General features: G+C 42.9%; 1 protein-coding gene across 5 annotated transcripts in view; it reads left to right on the top strand.

Moving 5' to 3' along the window:
• PIEZO2 (piezo type mechanosensitive ion channel component 2) overlaps positions 1–14,564 on the top strand; it is a 537,727-nt gene that overhangs the window by 100,505 nt on the left and 422,658 nt on the right. For all 5 annotated transcript variants that reach the window (XM_019490413.2, XM_019490411.2, XM_059724250.1 and 2 more), the window contains exon 2: positions 137–232. In XM_019490413.2, coding sequence (XP_019345958.2) covers positions 137–232 — 96 coding nt within the window. The remainder of the gene's footprint in view (positions 1–136; positions 233–14,564) is intronic.

Below are 14,564 nucleotides of genomic sequence, written 5' to 3'. Positions count from 1 at the left end.
TGAAGGTGTACAGTGGCCAGAAGCAGCTGTCAGATATGTAGCCTATGTGGTAAATGCATTCTGACATGAAGCTCAAGTGTTCCCTTTTCATAGTACCTGGATTAACAAATATGCTCTTTTCTTCCCCTCTCTACAGCATGTGCGTTCCGTTACAATGGGCTGTCATTTGTCTACCTCATTTACCTCTTGCTCATTCCCCTGTTTTCAGAACCCACAAAAACGACAATGCAAGGTAAGATTTTCTTTAGTTTTCCTTTTCTAAAGCTTCTTGACAGTATAATATCTACAAGAGTCATGGAAATGGGCAAGTGAAGTCTTACTGTCTCTTCTTATTCATGGTCCGAGTGGTTTGACCTTTTCCTCAGTCAAATAAAATTATTTTGAAGTACATACTATAAACTCAGAGAGTCTGGCTTGGGACTAAGCACACCTACTAGCAGATCTTAAATTCATTAGTGAAGTACTCTTTTAACTAACTGCATATTTTTTGCACCTATAAGACATTTGAACCCTGTAAAAAGAGAGACCATTTCACAATTACTATATTTATTTTGAATGCAAGGTGCATATTGAAAGCCAAAGGGAGTTAATCTCTTAACGTGAGCTCCAAGAAATTGCTGAACAACAGTATTATAATTTCTGGATCGTTGATCAGTCAGTGAAAATGTAGCTGTGTTCATGTAATGCTACTATATTCTTCTGTTTTAGTGGTGTTCTGTATTTTCACTCACTAGTTGGGTTGCATTCTCTCAATTATCTTTTTTGTGTTGGACAGCAAAGTGATCCCTCTATAATTTCCGCATTTGGACTTGTCTCCTGTTTTGAAGATTGTCACGATTGTGCTCTCCCTGAGGTCATCTGGGATTTCCTTATCATTCCAGATCCTTAAGATGAGGGCATGGAGCTGTGAAATGAGCTCCACTCCCCCTTGCTTGAAGATTTCACTGGGGATTTCATCGGCTCCCGATGCTTTGTCTTTCTTCATTGGCTTTTTTCACCTCGTCAAGTTTGGAGGGATTCTGAGATTATCTCTGGGCGTTGTGGGACAGTTCAGAACACTTAACAGGAGGGAATATGCTTTCCCTCCTGAAAGGCCACGTATATCTTTTGATAGTGCTGTGGCATGGTGATTACGGGTCACCACTATAATAAGCCTGCTCAGCCTCCAGCCCTGGGTCTACAAGTCCTCAATGGCAGAGCAGGTGGTCTTATTTTATATCACAGGGTACTCCATTTTTCATGCAGAAGGTATGGCAGGGTGGCACCTTAGACACCAACTGGTTCAGAGAGGCAGAAAGCTACGCTATTCTATGAAGCATATGACAAGAGTAGGTTGTTGCCTTTGAAAGCTCATGCCTCTCTGAACCAGTTAGTCTCTAGTGCCACCCAGCCCTTCTTCTTGCCTGATTGCAGACTAACATTGTTGACCATTTCTCTGCATTTTTCATAAGTTTGGCATATTGTATTGTTCTGTTGTATTTGTACTAAAGGAATGAAAGAATTTGGAAGGGAGATGAAGGGTGCATCTACACTAGACGTTAACTGTGCAGTAGCCTAATAATACTACTCAGTAGCATGTCACAGCACAAATGGTGCTAATATGCTATTACGCAGTATTATTAGGCTACTGTGCAGTAGCATCACTAAAAAAGGCATTTGCTGGTGCTGCACAGCAACTCTGGTTACTGCTCGTTTTACTTCATAATAAAAGTACTAAATAAATGCGCAGTAATCACTGCGTTAATGAATATGTAGACGTGCTCGGAATGTATTAAGAAAGATTGTGAGGACTATCACTGCTAGATTTCATTAAATTCATGGAACATTAATGTTCTCTTAACCCACCACATCTGTCAACTTTGTGTTTATAGGCCTGCTGAACTGTATTTATTCCTTTAATATATGTGTGAGGGGCAAGGATTTCTTAGGGTGATACCTTATATTGGACCAACTATGTAGTTATCACCCTAAGAAATCCTTGCCTGTTGCATAATTTCTGGACCATCTCAGCTACAACATCACTCTTATACTTCAGTATATGTAGACATGTGTGTCCAGATGGTGCAAAAGGAGAAGAAATTATTAATTATTTTAATGAGAAGCAGCCAAATAACTCTTAATTCATAGAGTCAAAGTGTTAAGTAAAGCAACCTTTGTGAGAAATACACAAAATAAACACTTTACTGCTTTTGCATTATACTTTCCTTCCTTTTCTTTTCTCTTTCTGTATTTTTGCCTTCCCCTTTCAGCCAAAGCAGTATCTGAGCCCATCTGCTTTTAAGGTTTTGCTTTAAAAAGAAATCTTTCTAACCTTTTTTTTCCCCCTGAATATTACTTTAATTTTTTTACTTCTAGCTTTCCTTTTTTCTTTTTTTCAGATCCATTCCACTCTGCATCCCAATCTTTGACTAACATTCCCCTTCTTGTGGGCTTCTGAGCTACCTTCCCCCTTGTACCTAGTCCTTATCTCTTTTTATAGATGCACATATTTCCTAACTGTGCATACTTTGAGACATCAGTCTCTGAAACAGATGGTTTTTCAGTTACAACTGAAATATTAAAATAATTGCCTGAAAAAAACATAGTTGGACATGCCATTTGCAGAAATATTCAAGGATCTATAAAGCTAATTGAATAATGAAAAATGTGTTCATGAATAGCACATACAAAATTAAAAACCTATCATCATGTTCAGCTCTGTCTTCAGTGTTCATTGAGCTTGAAATCAATTATAACAAGATTAAAGAGCAAAACTCAGCATTTGATATGTGTAAACTGAGGAAAATGAAATACATCTGAAGGTTATTTCATTTGACTGTAAAAGTAGTTGAAAAATGTTTAGACCAAGTTATCAAAGATTATTCACAGGGGTTGCTCTTGATTCATGCTGATTCTGAAACCATAGGGCATGGGGCTTATAATTCTCTTTATATAAAATTTCTAATGATTAATGTGATTAACTATCTACTGTAGTTCTTTCAAGAGAAAAATAGAAAATAATCATTTTGGTGAACCAGTTGCTAATTATAATTCTGTCGTTTTGAGTGAGGATTAATGGAGTAATGTGTTTAAAATAGCTTAACAACACTTTTATTTTCTTTCTTTCATCAAAGAGTGCAAAATAGGCAAAGTTATACTTTATGATGTAAGGTCTTTTGGTCAGGGATTGGCTTTCTCATCTGTTCTAGCACAGCGAGGTCCTGGTCTGTAACTACAGCTCTTAGGTGCTGTGGTAATACAGATAATATAGTGAAATGTTTTTTGTTTGTACAAGCCAGTGACAAAATCTGCAGCAGTGTAAATATCTGCCAGGTTTTTAAAAATCTAATTTAGTAAGAGAATAAATGCATCAGAAAGTTACCTGCCTATAATATGAATAGCGTTAAACAGGCAGTGTCTAATATTAGCACAAACAACAAATATTCCACAGTAATTTGCTCTTTCACTTTGTTTTAAGTGGGGCTGATAGCATTGTGGCCAAAGAGGGTATGTTATTTGGGATATCCTGTACAAAACTAAAGGGAATAAGTAAAGACTACAATGGCAAAATAATCCACCAGTGATTCCAGTAAGAGTGCTTACTTAGATTAAGGCAGGCAAGGTTCTTTGATAGATGTGATATCTTTTATTAGACCAACTGAGTAATTGGAAAAAAGTTCTTTGCAGGCTTCCAGGCGTAATCACCTTTCATCAGGCATAGAGAGTTTCTACTGTCCTGAAATCTCCAAGGAATGAAAGAAGGAATTTAAATTAATTAGTATTTATATTAAGTAATTAAATTAATTAGTACTTGGATTAATGTTTTCTACAAAAGTAATTTTGAATACTTAGCTAAATTAATTTTGTCAGGGTATAACAGGGAACCCAAAGCTCCCTGTTACTTTAAGGAACACCAGCAGTAGGCAGAACTCCAGGTGGGATAGTCTGTCCATTAAGAGGAGCAGAAGAACAGGCTGCCTGGGTACTTTAGGCTTGAAGTGCTTACTGCAGAGCTCACTGCTCTGAAGTAGTACAATAGGGCAGAAGAGACTGCTTGGGACAGCAGAGTGCTCACTCCAAAGCTATAATGGTACCAGGGAACAGGGCTATACTGTAATTCTTAGCCCAGCAGCTGTAAGATGCTTTAGTGGGCAGCCAGCCAGCTTAAGAGAGAACAACTCTTGCAGCTGTGAGGGGAAGTCACTTAACCTGGACGTTTAGGGCTGTGTTTAGGGCATATAAACTCAGTCCAGGAGGTAGTCTGTATTTGCAGGCTTCTAGGGAAAGAGCGCTTCCATGCTAGAGGCAGGGTGCAATAGCAGGCCTGAAGCCAAGAGGGCCAGAGCATCAGCCAAACAGGGGCAATAGTAAGTCTGAGGTTGAGAGGGCTGGGAACACAAACCCAAGAGGGGTGATAGGAGGCCTGGGGCTAAGAGGGCCAGAGTATAACCCTGAGAGGGGTGAGAGCCACAGCCTGGGGTGCCAAGCTCAAGGGGTACAGGGCAAGAGCCCAATAGCACAGCACTAGAGCCAGGTTCCTATAGACCAAGAGGGGTAAAACCAGAGCCCAAGAGGGGAAGACTTTGGCTAGAGCCTAGAAATTTGGCCTGGAGTGGTAGGCCTAGGCGAAAAGGCCCAGCTAGAGAGCCAGAGCAGAGGCTGAGAAGGCTGAGGCCCCAAAAGGAGGGTAAAGGCCTGAAATGGCCTAGAATTATCTTGGGACTAAGTGCCCCCCATGAGTGATAAGATAACCAGTAATACCTGCAAGGTTATGAGCATGGCTGTAGGGGAGGTTGGAGTCCATGAATAGCTATTAAGCCAGTTAGTGTCCCTGAAGGTGCATACAGGCCAGGAGACCAAGATTAGTATCTTGAGGGCAGAATAGAGGCAGGTGGGGTTAATAAGGAACCTGTAGACTAGAAGAAGATGAAGGCTCACTCTAGGACCCTGGGACAGTCTCCCTTACTCCCAAACCAGATAATAACAGCAAGGTGTGGCAGGAGAGAGGTGAGAAAATAGTGGGGGGAGGAGTTGCCTGGATAGCCAGAGCAAGGCAGGAGTAGTGAAGTCACTGGGGGTGTCGTGGCCATCCCTGGAACTCAGTTCTGCTATATAGGACTTATGCTTCTTCTATGACTTCTGTGAATTCTATAGCCCATAGATTTGCTAGCAAAACGGCTGAACAGAACGGAGAGTTTTAAATAAATGTTGTAGCAAGTATGTATTTCTTGCACACCACATGCCATATAAGACAAGTGCCTAATTTTTGGAAGGCAAAACAGAGAAAAAAGTTTATCCAGTCATGTCTAACTCTGGTGAAGTAGCAGGAACTTCCTGGTGTTGCAGGACAGAAACAGGGCTAGGCCCAAGACCCTTGCAAATGCAGTAGCAAGACTATTACTGTGTTTATCCAAATACCAGGTGAGGTTTTTTTTTCTCCAATAAGCATGGGGGAAAAAGCCCATTTATCTTAAATTCATATACAAGGAAACTTCATTAAATACATTGGCTATCATTAAACTGCTGTCCAAAGCAGCATGGCTTCTGGTATGAAAACAGTAATGTAAAACAACTATGAAGTTGATTAAATGCAGCCAACACTGAGCATGCCTATACAACATATGGCCCACAAGGATAGGTTAGTGCAGCCCATCTGAAAAGATAGATGATAGTGCTCATTAAGCAGAGTCCCCCTCAATGCCGACTCTTTTTCAAGTGATGTTGAGCCACTACATTGCATACATTTCAACTTCTTCACTCCCACAGCTGAGTGACTCCTTTCTTTCCCATTTCTAATTATTCCTGTTTGTTCACCAGCTTAAATGTCTGGCAAATCTCACCAAATGGGGCCCTAAACAGTTTACCCAGAATTCCTCTCTCTCTCCCCCTCTCAGCTTGTCACATACTATTAGCGTCACTCCACCCTCCATGAGGTGAAGCTGACTAGCATGCATAGTTTGTACTATATCTATGTAAGTGCTGCTTAAAAGTGTGTTTATAGAGTACCTGTGATAAAACTTGCAGTAGTTTCAAAAAAGGTAAAATGCATCAATTCTGGGTTAACTAGGTCTATGGGTACTATGTACAAACTCTACATCTTGTTTAATTTCAAGGTCAGTGTTTTTCAAATTTGCTCTTCACTTCCATGTGCTCAGGGAGAGCAGGGCCTGATGGTAAGGAAATGGGGAAGGGGCTGCAAGGGGAAGAAATTGGGTGGGGGTAGAGGGCAAAGGGGCTACCTGACCCCCCAGATTTATTTTCTCTGCTGTAGCAGTGGGAGGGGAATAAATTCAAGGCAAACCTCCAATAATTAGATAGTACACCTGGAAAATTATAACAGGTTTATACATTTTCCATATGCAGAATGTAATTATTGGAGGTTCATCGTATAATCAGGGTCATTTTATATTTGAGTAAATATGGTACTTCCCTACTGTAAACAGTTTGTATAAACAATAGTGTTGTTTCAATATCAGAAGCCTCATTAAGATATTGTAGATTGCATGCAGCAGCACACCTGCCCTGAACCAGATCAATTGCTCCTTCAGACACAGGCTGCAAGGCTCAGCCAGTAGCTATGACTATACTAGGGTTAACACAGGACATTGCCCTTTCTGCTTGCTGGGCCAGAGACAAGTGGCAGCCATTAGAGTTGAGTGCATAGGCAGATTAATGCACAGGCCCATGGGACCTGGGACCAGGCGTCTCTGCCAATCAGAGGCCCCCAGATCCCTGGGTTCCCTCAGGAAATGGCAGGTTTCCTGGTGGGCAGCATTATAGCCTGCAAAGAGTCCTGTTTGGGACTGCTGGGATTGGGATGCAAGGCCGCTGCATGCATATGTGCAACTGCATGCATACACATGGCCTGGAACACATCTGGGCAATGTGGAGAGAAGCTCCCTTCAGGTAAGTGTATGGTGGAGGAAGGGGCATGGGAGAGGGAAGGGATATGGTGGGCAGATTGAGGCCCCCACTGTGCGGGAGGGAGTGGAGCAGGGGCTAGGGCTGGGGATGCTGTCCAGCCAGGGTGGTGCATGGGGCCAGTGGCCAGGCTGGGGAGTGGGACAGAACAATGGGCAGCTGCTGCTGCACGCACCCCTGAGGGGAGGCATGTCGGGGACATGTGCCCCCTGATTTGTGCATGAGGTGGATAGGGGCTGCTTGCTGCAGAGTTGGGGCTGCCTGCACTGCTGCCTTTGCCCTGGGAGCCCTGCACCTGCCATGCATCCCCTGCCCACCTGACAGCAGTAGGGGTGGTGAGTTGTGCTCCTGCATTGCTGGCTGGGTAGAGGCAAAGGCAAGCAGGGCAAAGAGCCCCAAGCCCTCAGTGGGCAGCCTGCATCCATCTTCACCCTGCTCGGTTCTGCTCTGTTCCGGCTGTGGTGGAAGAAGGTGGGGTAGGGAGCAGGGAGAAAAGACGAGCTTGTGCCACCCCATCCAAAGCTGGGCTGTGTCCACCCAGCCTCCCCCATGGGGCACAGTCCATAGATCCATCTTGTCCAGTATCCTGTATCATACAGTATGCTTATCCAGTTCCAGTTCATCTCTCTGAGTAGTTGAAACAAATTTAATATCATCTATCATGTATTCACATTTTGTTTTTGAATGACACATTGCCTAAAGTTACTTTGAGAAACTACTTAATAATTTTGAATAACAGATATTAGAAAAAAAAATCAGTATCACAAGCTTTGTACAACAGCACATTTTAGATATATGAGATGCAATATTTTAAGAGTTCATAACACAATAATTGACATGAAAAAGCAAACATATAACTGATTTACCCTACTAAAATATTTGTTAATACTTGAATACTTTTATTCCTCACATTGTGGCATGCTGACTAGTTTACTTTTACATGGCCACATCTTCATCAAAGCTAAACTATAAAACAACTTAATCCTCTTTGATATGTATAGCAATTATTTTACCATGCTGGAGGATAAGATAATCAAAATAAAAATTTTGAAAGCAACAATAATAATATGTATTAGGTGAAAAGTTCGTTCAAGTTCATGGAACATTGAAGAGATTGGGTCAATCAGTCGGCAGCTTATTGATTCACAAAGCAGACTCCAAACAAAGGGGAAACTTCCCTATATTTATTTTTAAATGGAGTAGAAAATATGTGAAAATTTCCTCAACTTTTAATTATTGTCAATTTTTTGGTAGCCAGCTTTATTTTTTTTCTTATCAGTGCTGTTTAAAGGAATTGAGTGAAAAGGTAAAGGCTGTAGGGAATTTTGTTGCTTACAACCATATCATTACATTGAATTTGCTAATGAATTAATGCAGAAAATAAACAGAAAGGCTGACACATATGGCTCAGAAGTCTCTCTGAATTCAATGAAGAGGTCATAAAGGCAACCACATGTAGAGGTTACAAATGTACTATTTCTTTTGTCCCAAAAGAGCTGGGTCTTTAACTCAGTTGGTAAGGGTTCATCCATAATCCTATGTTGAGGCTCTGCAGATAAACCAAAAAATGTGTTATGTTTGGCTATGCTGCCTGCAACCTTTTGACCTTGTAGAGTAAGAAGGAGAAATCTAGAATCCTAGTGCTTCAGACTCCACCGCTGTTTCACAAATAATCATTTAAACCTACTGGTGATACGCATTTTGTCTTCCTATGTTGATTAGTCCACCTATCCCTCCATCATCTGCTTGTAGCTGAAATGGAGGAATTCTGTTCTGTATACCTGAATATCATGGGTTTGTTTATGGTAGGCCTGGATGCTTCAAGCAAACTATTTATCTGCTGTTATTTCTGTAGGTCATCGGTTAGTATCCTGTTCAGCTCTGAAAGAATTAAGTCGTGTTCCCATCTAGTATTTATCAAATAACCCCTGAGATGAGTTTTGTAACTTGTATTCAAAGCCACACATTACAAATCTCTGCGTATGTTTTGCATGAGATTTTAAGCTCTTCAGACTAGGAACTGTTTTTTACTATATATTTGTAAGTTGCCAACCATAATGGGACCCCAGATTTAGTTTGACGCTCTGCTAAATGCTTCCACATTTGAGGCCAAGATTCCATTATTCATTACAAATTTGTAGGAGTTGGTAATGCTGTAAATGTCTTCCATTTTTTAGCCAGGACAGGAAGTTTTAAAAAATTAGAGAGAAATGTGATCTTAAAACTCGCATTCGGGGGCAGTCTGGCTTTTGCATTTTGAAGGTTTGTAGTTGATAATACTGATAATTGATAGTTGATAACATTTTTGAAAGTTCTGTCCATGCTTTAGTTGTCAGGCCCCAGCCTTGAAGGTGGGGCCTTGGTTGGACAGCACAGCTGCTCCTCTCAACCTGCCAACCTGTGGCTAGCCATGCAGGCTGGTCAAAATTGGTGTGAAACCTCCAGCAGGAACTATCTCTCCTCCCACTCCCTGTCACTGGAGGCTAGCTGGGGTTCCCCTTATAAACCTCTGACCCAGAACAGGAAGTGTCCAGGTGACAAGGCTCAACCTGATCCCAGACCACTTGCTGTTCCTTCCGGCTTCTGCACTCTGACTCCACTCCGCTCAAAACTGGGCTTGCTCTCTAACTCTGCTCTCTGCCTGATCCTCTGGCTTCGTCTTAGACTCCAGTCTCAGATTTGTTTTCTGGACCTGGCTGTCTCTGGATTCTGCTTGCACCTCCTGACCCCACTTGGTACCTCGATCGCCAAGTAGACCCAGACCTTGCTGCCCATAACCTGGTGTAACCAGAATGCCCATTTCTTCCTACGCATCGTCTGTAGGTGCCATTTACAAAGTATTCCAAGGAATAAAAGGGATACTCTCTAACGAGACAGGGAACTGTTTCAGATGTCCTCAGTTACTGGATCTTTTTGTACAAGCTTTGAGGCATCAGTATAAAGATTTATTTACAGTTCAGCAAATGCTTTTGAGCAATTAAAAATGTGATTTCTAGATTGGGCATATATCTACATATGGAGGTATGCCAGCCAGCTACATAAACATTCTTTGGCTCAAAATACTGCATCTCGGCTAGGTTTCTCCATTTTCAACATTATAAGTATTCCCAAGGAGGTGATTAACAGCATTTCTTATGCATTTTTGACAGGTCAAATCCTGAGCTACTTAGTAAGATTTGCCTGAGTAAGGAATGAGTATAAATGAAACAGTCTTTAAGATCTAGCCCAACATCAGCAATCCTCTTGTCTTTTTCAAGAGGAGAACTTTTCTGTTAGATGCTGGTATTATATGCCAGGGATGCTTAATTCCATCATTCAGGGCTCCTCACAGTTAGGCAATTTGGCAATTTGGTGGTAGGGAAGCAGTGGCAATTAATACTACCACCTCTCTCATGCTGCCATATTCCCAAACCCTGTGTGGTTGAATTGGGCCTAGGCCACCCCCTCTAACTGCCACACCCCTTTTCCTTGCACAGCCAGATCAAAACTGGGCCACACTCCTTCCCCTCCATGTTTGGATCAGGCCTAGTAGCTTGGTCCAGCTTGTGGATAGATTGAACATCACACATCTGGTCTGTAGGGTGAAAAGGTTGAGCACTACTGTTATATGCCATTTGACTGCTTTCAGGTGAAATCATTTTGATAACAAAAATCATCAAATTAATTTTAAGTAAATGTAGTGTTTGAGAGGGATGATGCTGATGGACCCAGAGAAAGAAGCTTTTCATTCATTTCCTGAGAAGGTATGCTTAAACACCTTGGGCCTTTTGTGTGTCCCAAGTTTGCCATACTGCTCCAGTGTGGAATGCTTCAGGGTGGGAAGAACGATTTTTGCTTCTGTGCCAGTTCCCTCCTTAAGCCCTCTAAAGAAACTGCTAACAGGTATTTGGCTACATGGCTGATTTTATGGTTGTTCATCTGTTTTCATCTTCAACATCCTGTGAGGGCTAGTAGTATGTTTGGCACTATACAAGACATGGCATCCTAACATCACTTGGCTTGAGCGTTTACAGCCAAAACAAGGTAGACACAGTAGACAGGATGAATTTGGAACCGAAAATGAGGAAATAATTGGAATTTCTATTTTATCTCATTAAATTATTGATATGGTTATCACAAAAATATGATAACTGATGTGGTTAACACAGAAAATATAAATCTTCAGGAGAGGTATGAAAGTAAAGAGAAGAACAGTGTCTTGGTAGACTGGTAGCTGAGTGGGAGTTCCGTAAGTAGGGACAGCTGATGGAGGTGAATAGATCTGGGGAAATATTTTTGGTGTAAGCTCATATTTCTCCCTGTGCAGCAAAATGTTTTAAATTTGCACTTAAAGTTAAACAGGGGTGCAGACAGAAGTGGCAATTTTTGCCCAATCTGGCCACAGAAAGCAGTTTGTAGCTGTGACCAAACACAAGTGCATGGCTGCAGACACTTTAAAAAATGGCCAGTCAGGTGAAAATCTGACCCCTCATTGCATGAGTTATCAGATAAAGGCATTTCAGAATGTAGCATTTTTGTAACTTGTGTCTGTAGAGCTTCCAGCCTCTCACTGGTGTCAGAATGGGAGGCATGAAAGAGAGCAGAGAGAGTTCAGTCTGGGGGGTTTTCAGCCTCCCCCTCCTTCCCCCACCCTCCCCCAAAAGGTGAGGCAGTTGTATTGGAGCTCCCCTGAGTTGGGGGGGCTCCAATTTACCTGCCCCACCCTTCAGTGCCAGCTGGGGAGCCCCAAGAATGAGCTCCCTCCACAACCTTTCCCCCACCCATTCTGAAACCAGGGAGCTCTGGCAGAGAGCTGTGGCCTTTGCTATGGGAACCTGGCTGCAGGATTCTCCAGCCCCGGAACCAACAGTGAGCTTCTGTTTGGTCTGGGGTAACATTGCAACTCAGAACATTTTAGAAAAATCTTTCTGAGTTACAGCTGGGAGCTGCACTTCTGTCTGCACCATTGGAAAAAGTTAAGCACATGCTGGAGTGATGCTTTGACTAGCTATCTGGAACTTTAACATGAACTTAATATACATATGAAAACATTTTTAAACTTACAATTGCCTTGGGGCATGTTTATGACCTAAGCTAGTTGCATGTTTTAAATTGAATTAAATAATTTAATTATGAATGTGAATTTTGCAAAAATCCTATAAAAGCAACAGTTGTCTTAGATTGTAAATGATGAGCTGGCAAGGATTGCTTAATATCACCACTAATACAAAGCAGTTGACCCTCCCTAGTCTTAAGTGAAAAGAGAATTGTTTTTTAACATATTGAAGTAGTAATTTTTAAGAACCTATTTTCCTTTTGGCTTTCCAGAGTAGAATATGATAACTATTAGGATTGTTACTTTCACGTACTGATCATATACACACACACATTAGTAATGGCTTTTTCATGTATAAGACAGAAAATAAATATCTTATGTACTTGTTCTGTATTAGGTTTTATGAAGATCATTTCATGTTTATAGATGAAGATAGCAGGCAAAAATTATGTTTGCATAGTTGAAAGCCACATATGCAAAAATTTAACCAAGAATAATTTTGTTTTCAAACACTGTTCAAAAGACTTGATTATTTCAACGGTTTCCAGGTGTCTTGTCTTCAGACAGTCTGTATCAGCTGGGGCAGGTGAGTCAGTAGCTGAGTCCAACTGTCTTTGTCTGGTTTATTGCCTTGTGTTGGCTTCTGTGAGCTGCTCCCAGGTACTTGATGAAGTAACTGGCAGTAGGACTCGAACTGCTTGCTCAGATTGTATTCACCCTTGTTTCCTGATGAGTGGGTAGTCTTTGTGCCCTGTTGCTCCTCAGGCTCTGTTGGTTCCCTGGTTCCCACTTTGCGCTTCTGTTTTAAGCCTAGCCTTTAGGCTGTCCAGGTCCTGACATTAGGCTTGATTCTTGGGTGAAATCTATGCTGTCATAGATTCATAGATGTTAGGGTCGGAAGGGACCTCAATAGATCATCGAGTCCAACCCCCTGCATAGGCAGGAAAGAGTGCTGGGTCTAGATGACTCCAGCTAGATGCATATCCAACCTCCTCTTGAAGACCCCCAGGGTAGGGGAGAGTACCACCTCCCTTGGGAGCCCATTCCAGACCTTGGCTACTCTAACTGTGAAGAAGTTCTTCCTAATGTCTAATCTAAATCTGCTCTCTGTTAGCTTGTGGCCAGTATTTCTTGTGACACCCGGGGGCGCTTTGGTGAATAAAACGTCACCAATTCCCTTTTGTGCCCCCATGATGAACTTATAGGCAGCCACAAGGTCGCCTCTCAACCTTCTCTTGCGGAGGCTGAAGAGGTCCAGATGCCCCAGTCTCTCCTCATAGGGCTTGGTCTGCAAGCCCTTAACCATACGAGTGGCCCTTCTCTGGACCCTCTCCAGGTTATCTGCATCCTTCTTGAAGTGCGGTTCCCAGAATTGCATGTAGTACTCGAACTGCGGTCTGACCAGCGCCCGATAGAGGGGAAGTATCACCTCTTTGGATCTATTCATCATGCATCTGCTGATGCACGATAAAGTGCCATTAGCTTTTCTGATGGCTTCGTCACACTGCCGACTCATGTTCATCTTGGAGTCCACTAGGACTCCAAGATCCCTTTCCACCTCTGTGCCACCCAGCAGGTCATTCCCTAGGCAGTAGGTGTGCTGGACATTTTTCCTCCCTAGGTGCAGCACTTTGCATTTCTCCTTGTTGAACTGCATCCTGTTGTTTTCTGCCCACTTGTCCAACCTGTCCAGGTCTGCTTGCAGCTGTTCCCTGCCCTCCGGCGTGTCCACTTCTCCCCATAGCTTTGTGTCATCCGCAAATTTGGACAGAGTACACTTCACTCCCTCGTCCAAGTCGCTGATGAAGATATTAAAGAGTATCGGTCCAAGGACCGAGCCCTGCGGGACCCCACTGCCCATACCCTTCCAGGTCGAAACCGACCCATTCACCACGACTCTCTGGGTGCAACCCTCTAGCCAATTCACCACCCACCGGATTGTGTAGTCATCCAAGTCACAGCCTCTTAACTTGTTCACCAGTATGGGGTGGGATACCATATCGAAGGCCTTCCTGAAGTGTAAGTATACGACATCCACCCCTCCTCCTGTGTCCAGGTGTTTTGTAACCTGGTCATAAGAAGAGACTAGATTAGTCAGGCACGATCTGCCTGCTACGAACCCATGCTGGTTTCCCCTCAGCATAATCTGTCCTGCCGGGCTCTCGCATATGTGAGCCTTGATAATTTTTTCAAAGACTTTACCAAGGATGGAGGTGAGACTGACTGGCCTATAGTTGCCCGGGTCCTCCTTCCTCCCCTTCTTGAAAATGGGGACCACATTGGCCCTTTTCTAGTCCTCTGGGACTTGGCCCATGTGCCACAAGCGTTCAAATATTCCCACCAGTGGCTGTGCAATGATGTCAGCCAGTGCCTTCAGTACCCTTGGATGGAGCTCATCCGGGCCTGCTGACTTAAAGGCATCCAGTTCTTCCAAGAGACTCTGCACCATCTCAGGGTCTACGCATGGTAGTCTGGTGCCTTGCTGCTGCCTCTCTACAACCCCAGTGAGAGACTTGTCATGCCCCTCACTTAGGAACACTGAGGCAAAGAACTCGTTGAGGAGTTCAGCCTTGTCCCCCCTGTCTATCACCAATTGCTGCTGCCCATTTAACAGGGGTCCTATTCCTCC

Source organism: Alligator mississippiensis, chromosome 3 (genome assembly GCF_030867095.1).
Source record: "Alligator mississippiensis isolate rAllMis1 chromosome 3, rAllMis1, whole genome shotgun sequence".
Classification (NCBI taxonomy): Eukaryota; Metazoa; Chordata; order Crocodylia; family Alligatoridae; genus Alligator; species Alligator mississippiensis.
The sequence above is the reverse complement of the archived record's forward strand: the minus strand, read 5'-3'. Positions and strand labels throughout refer to the sequence as shown.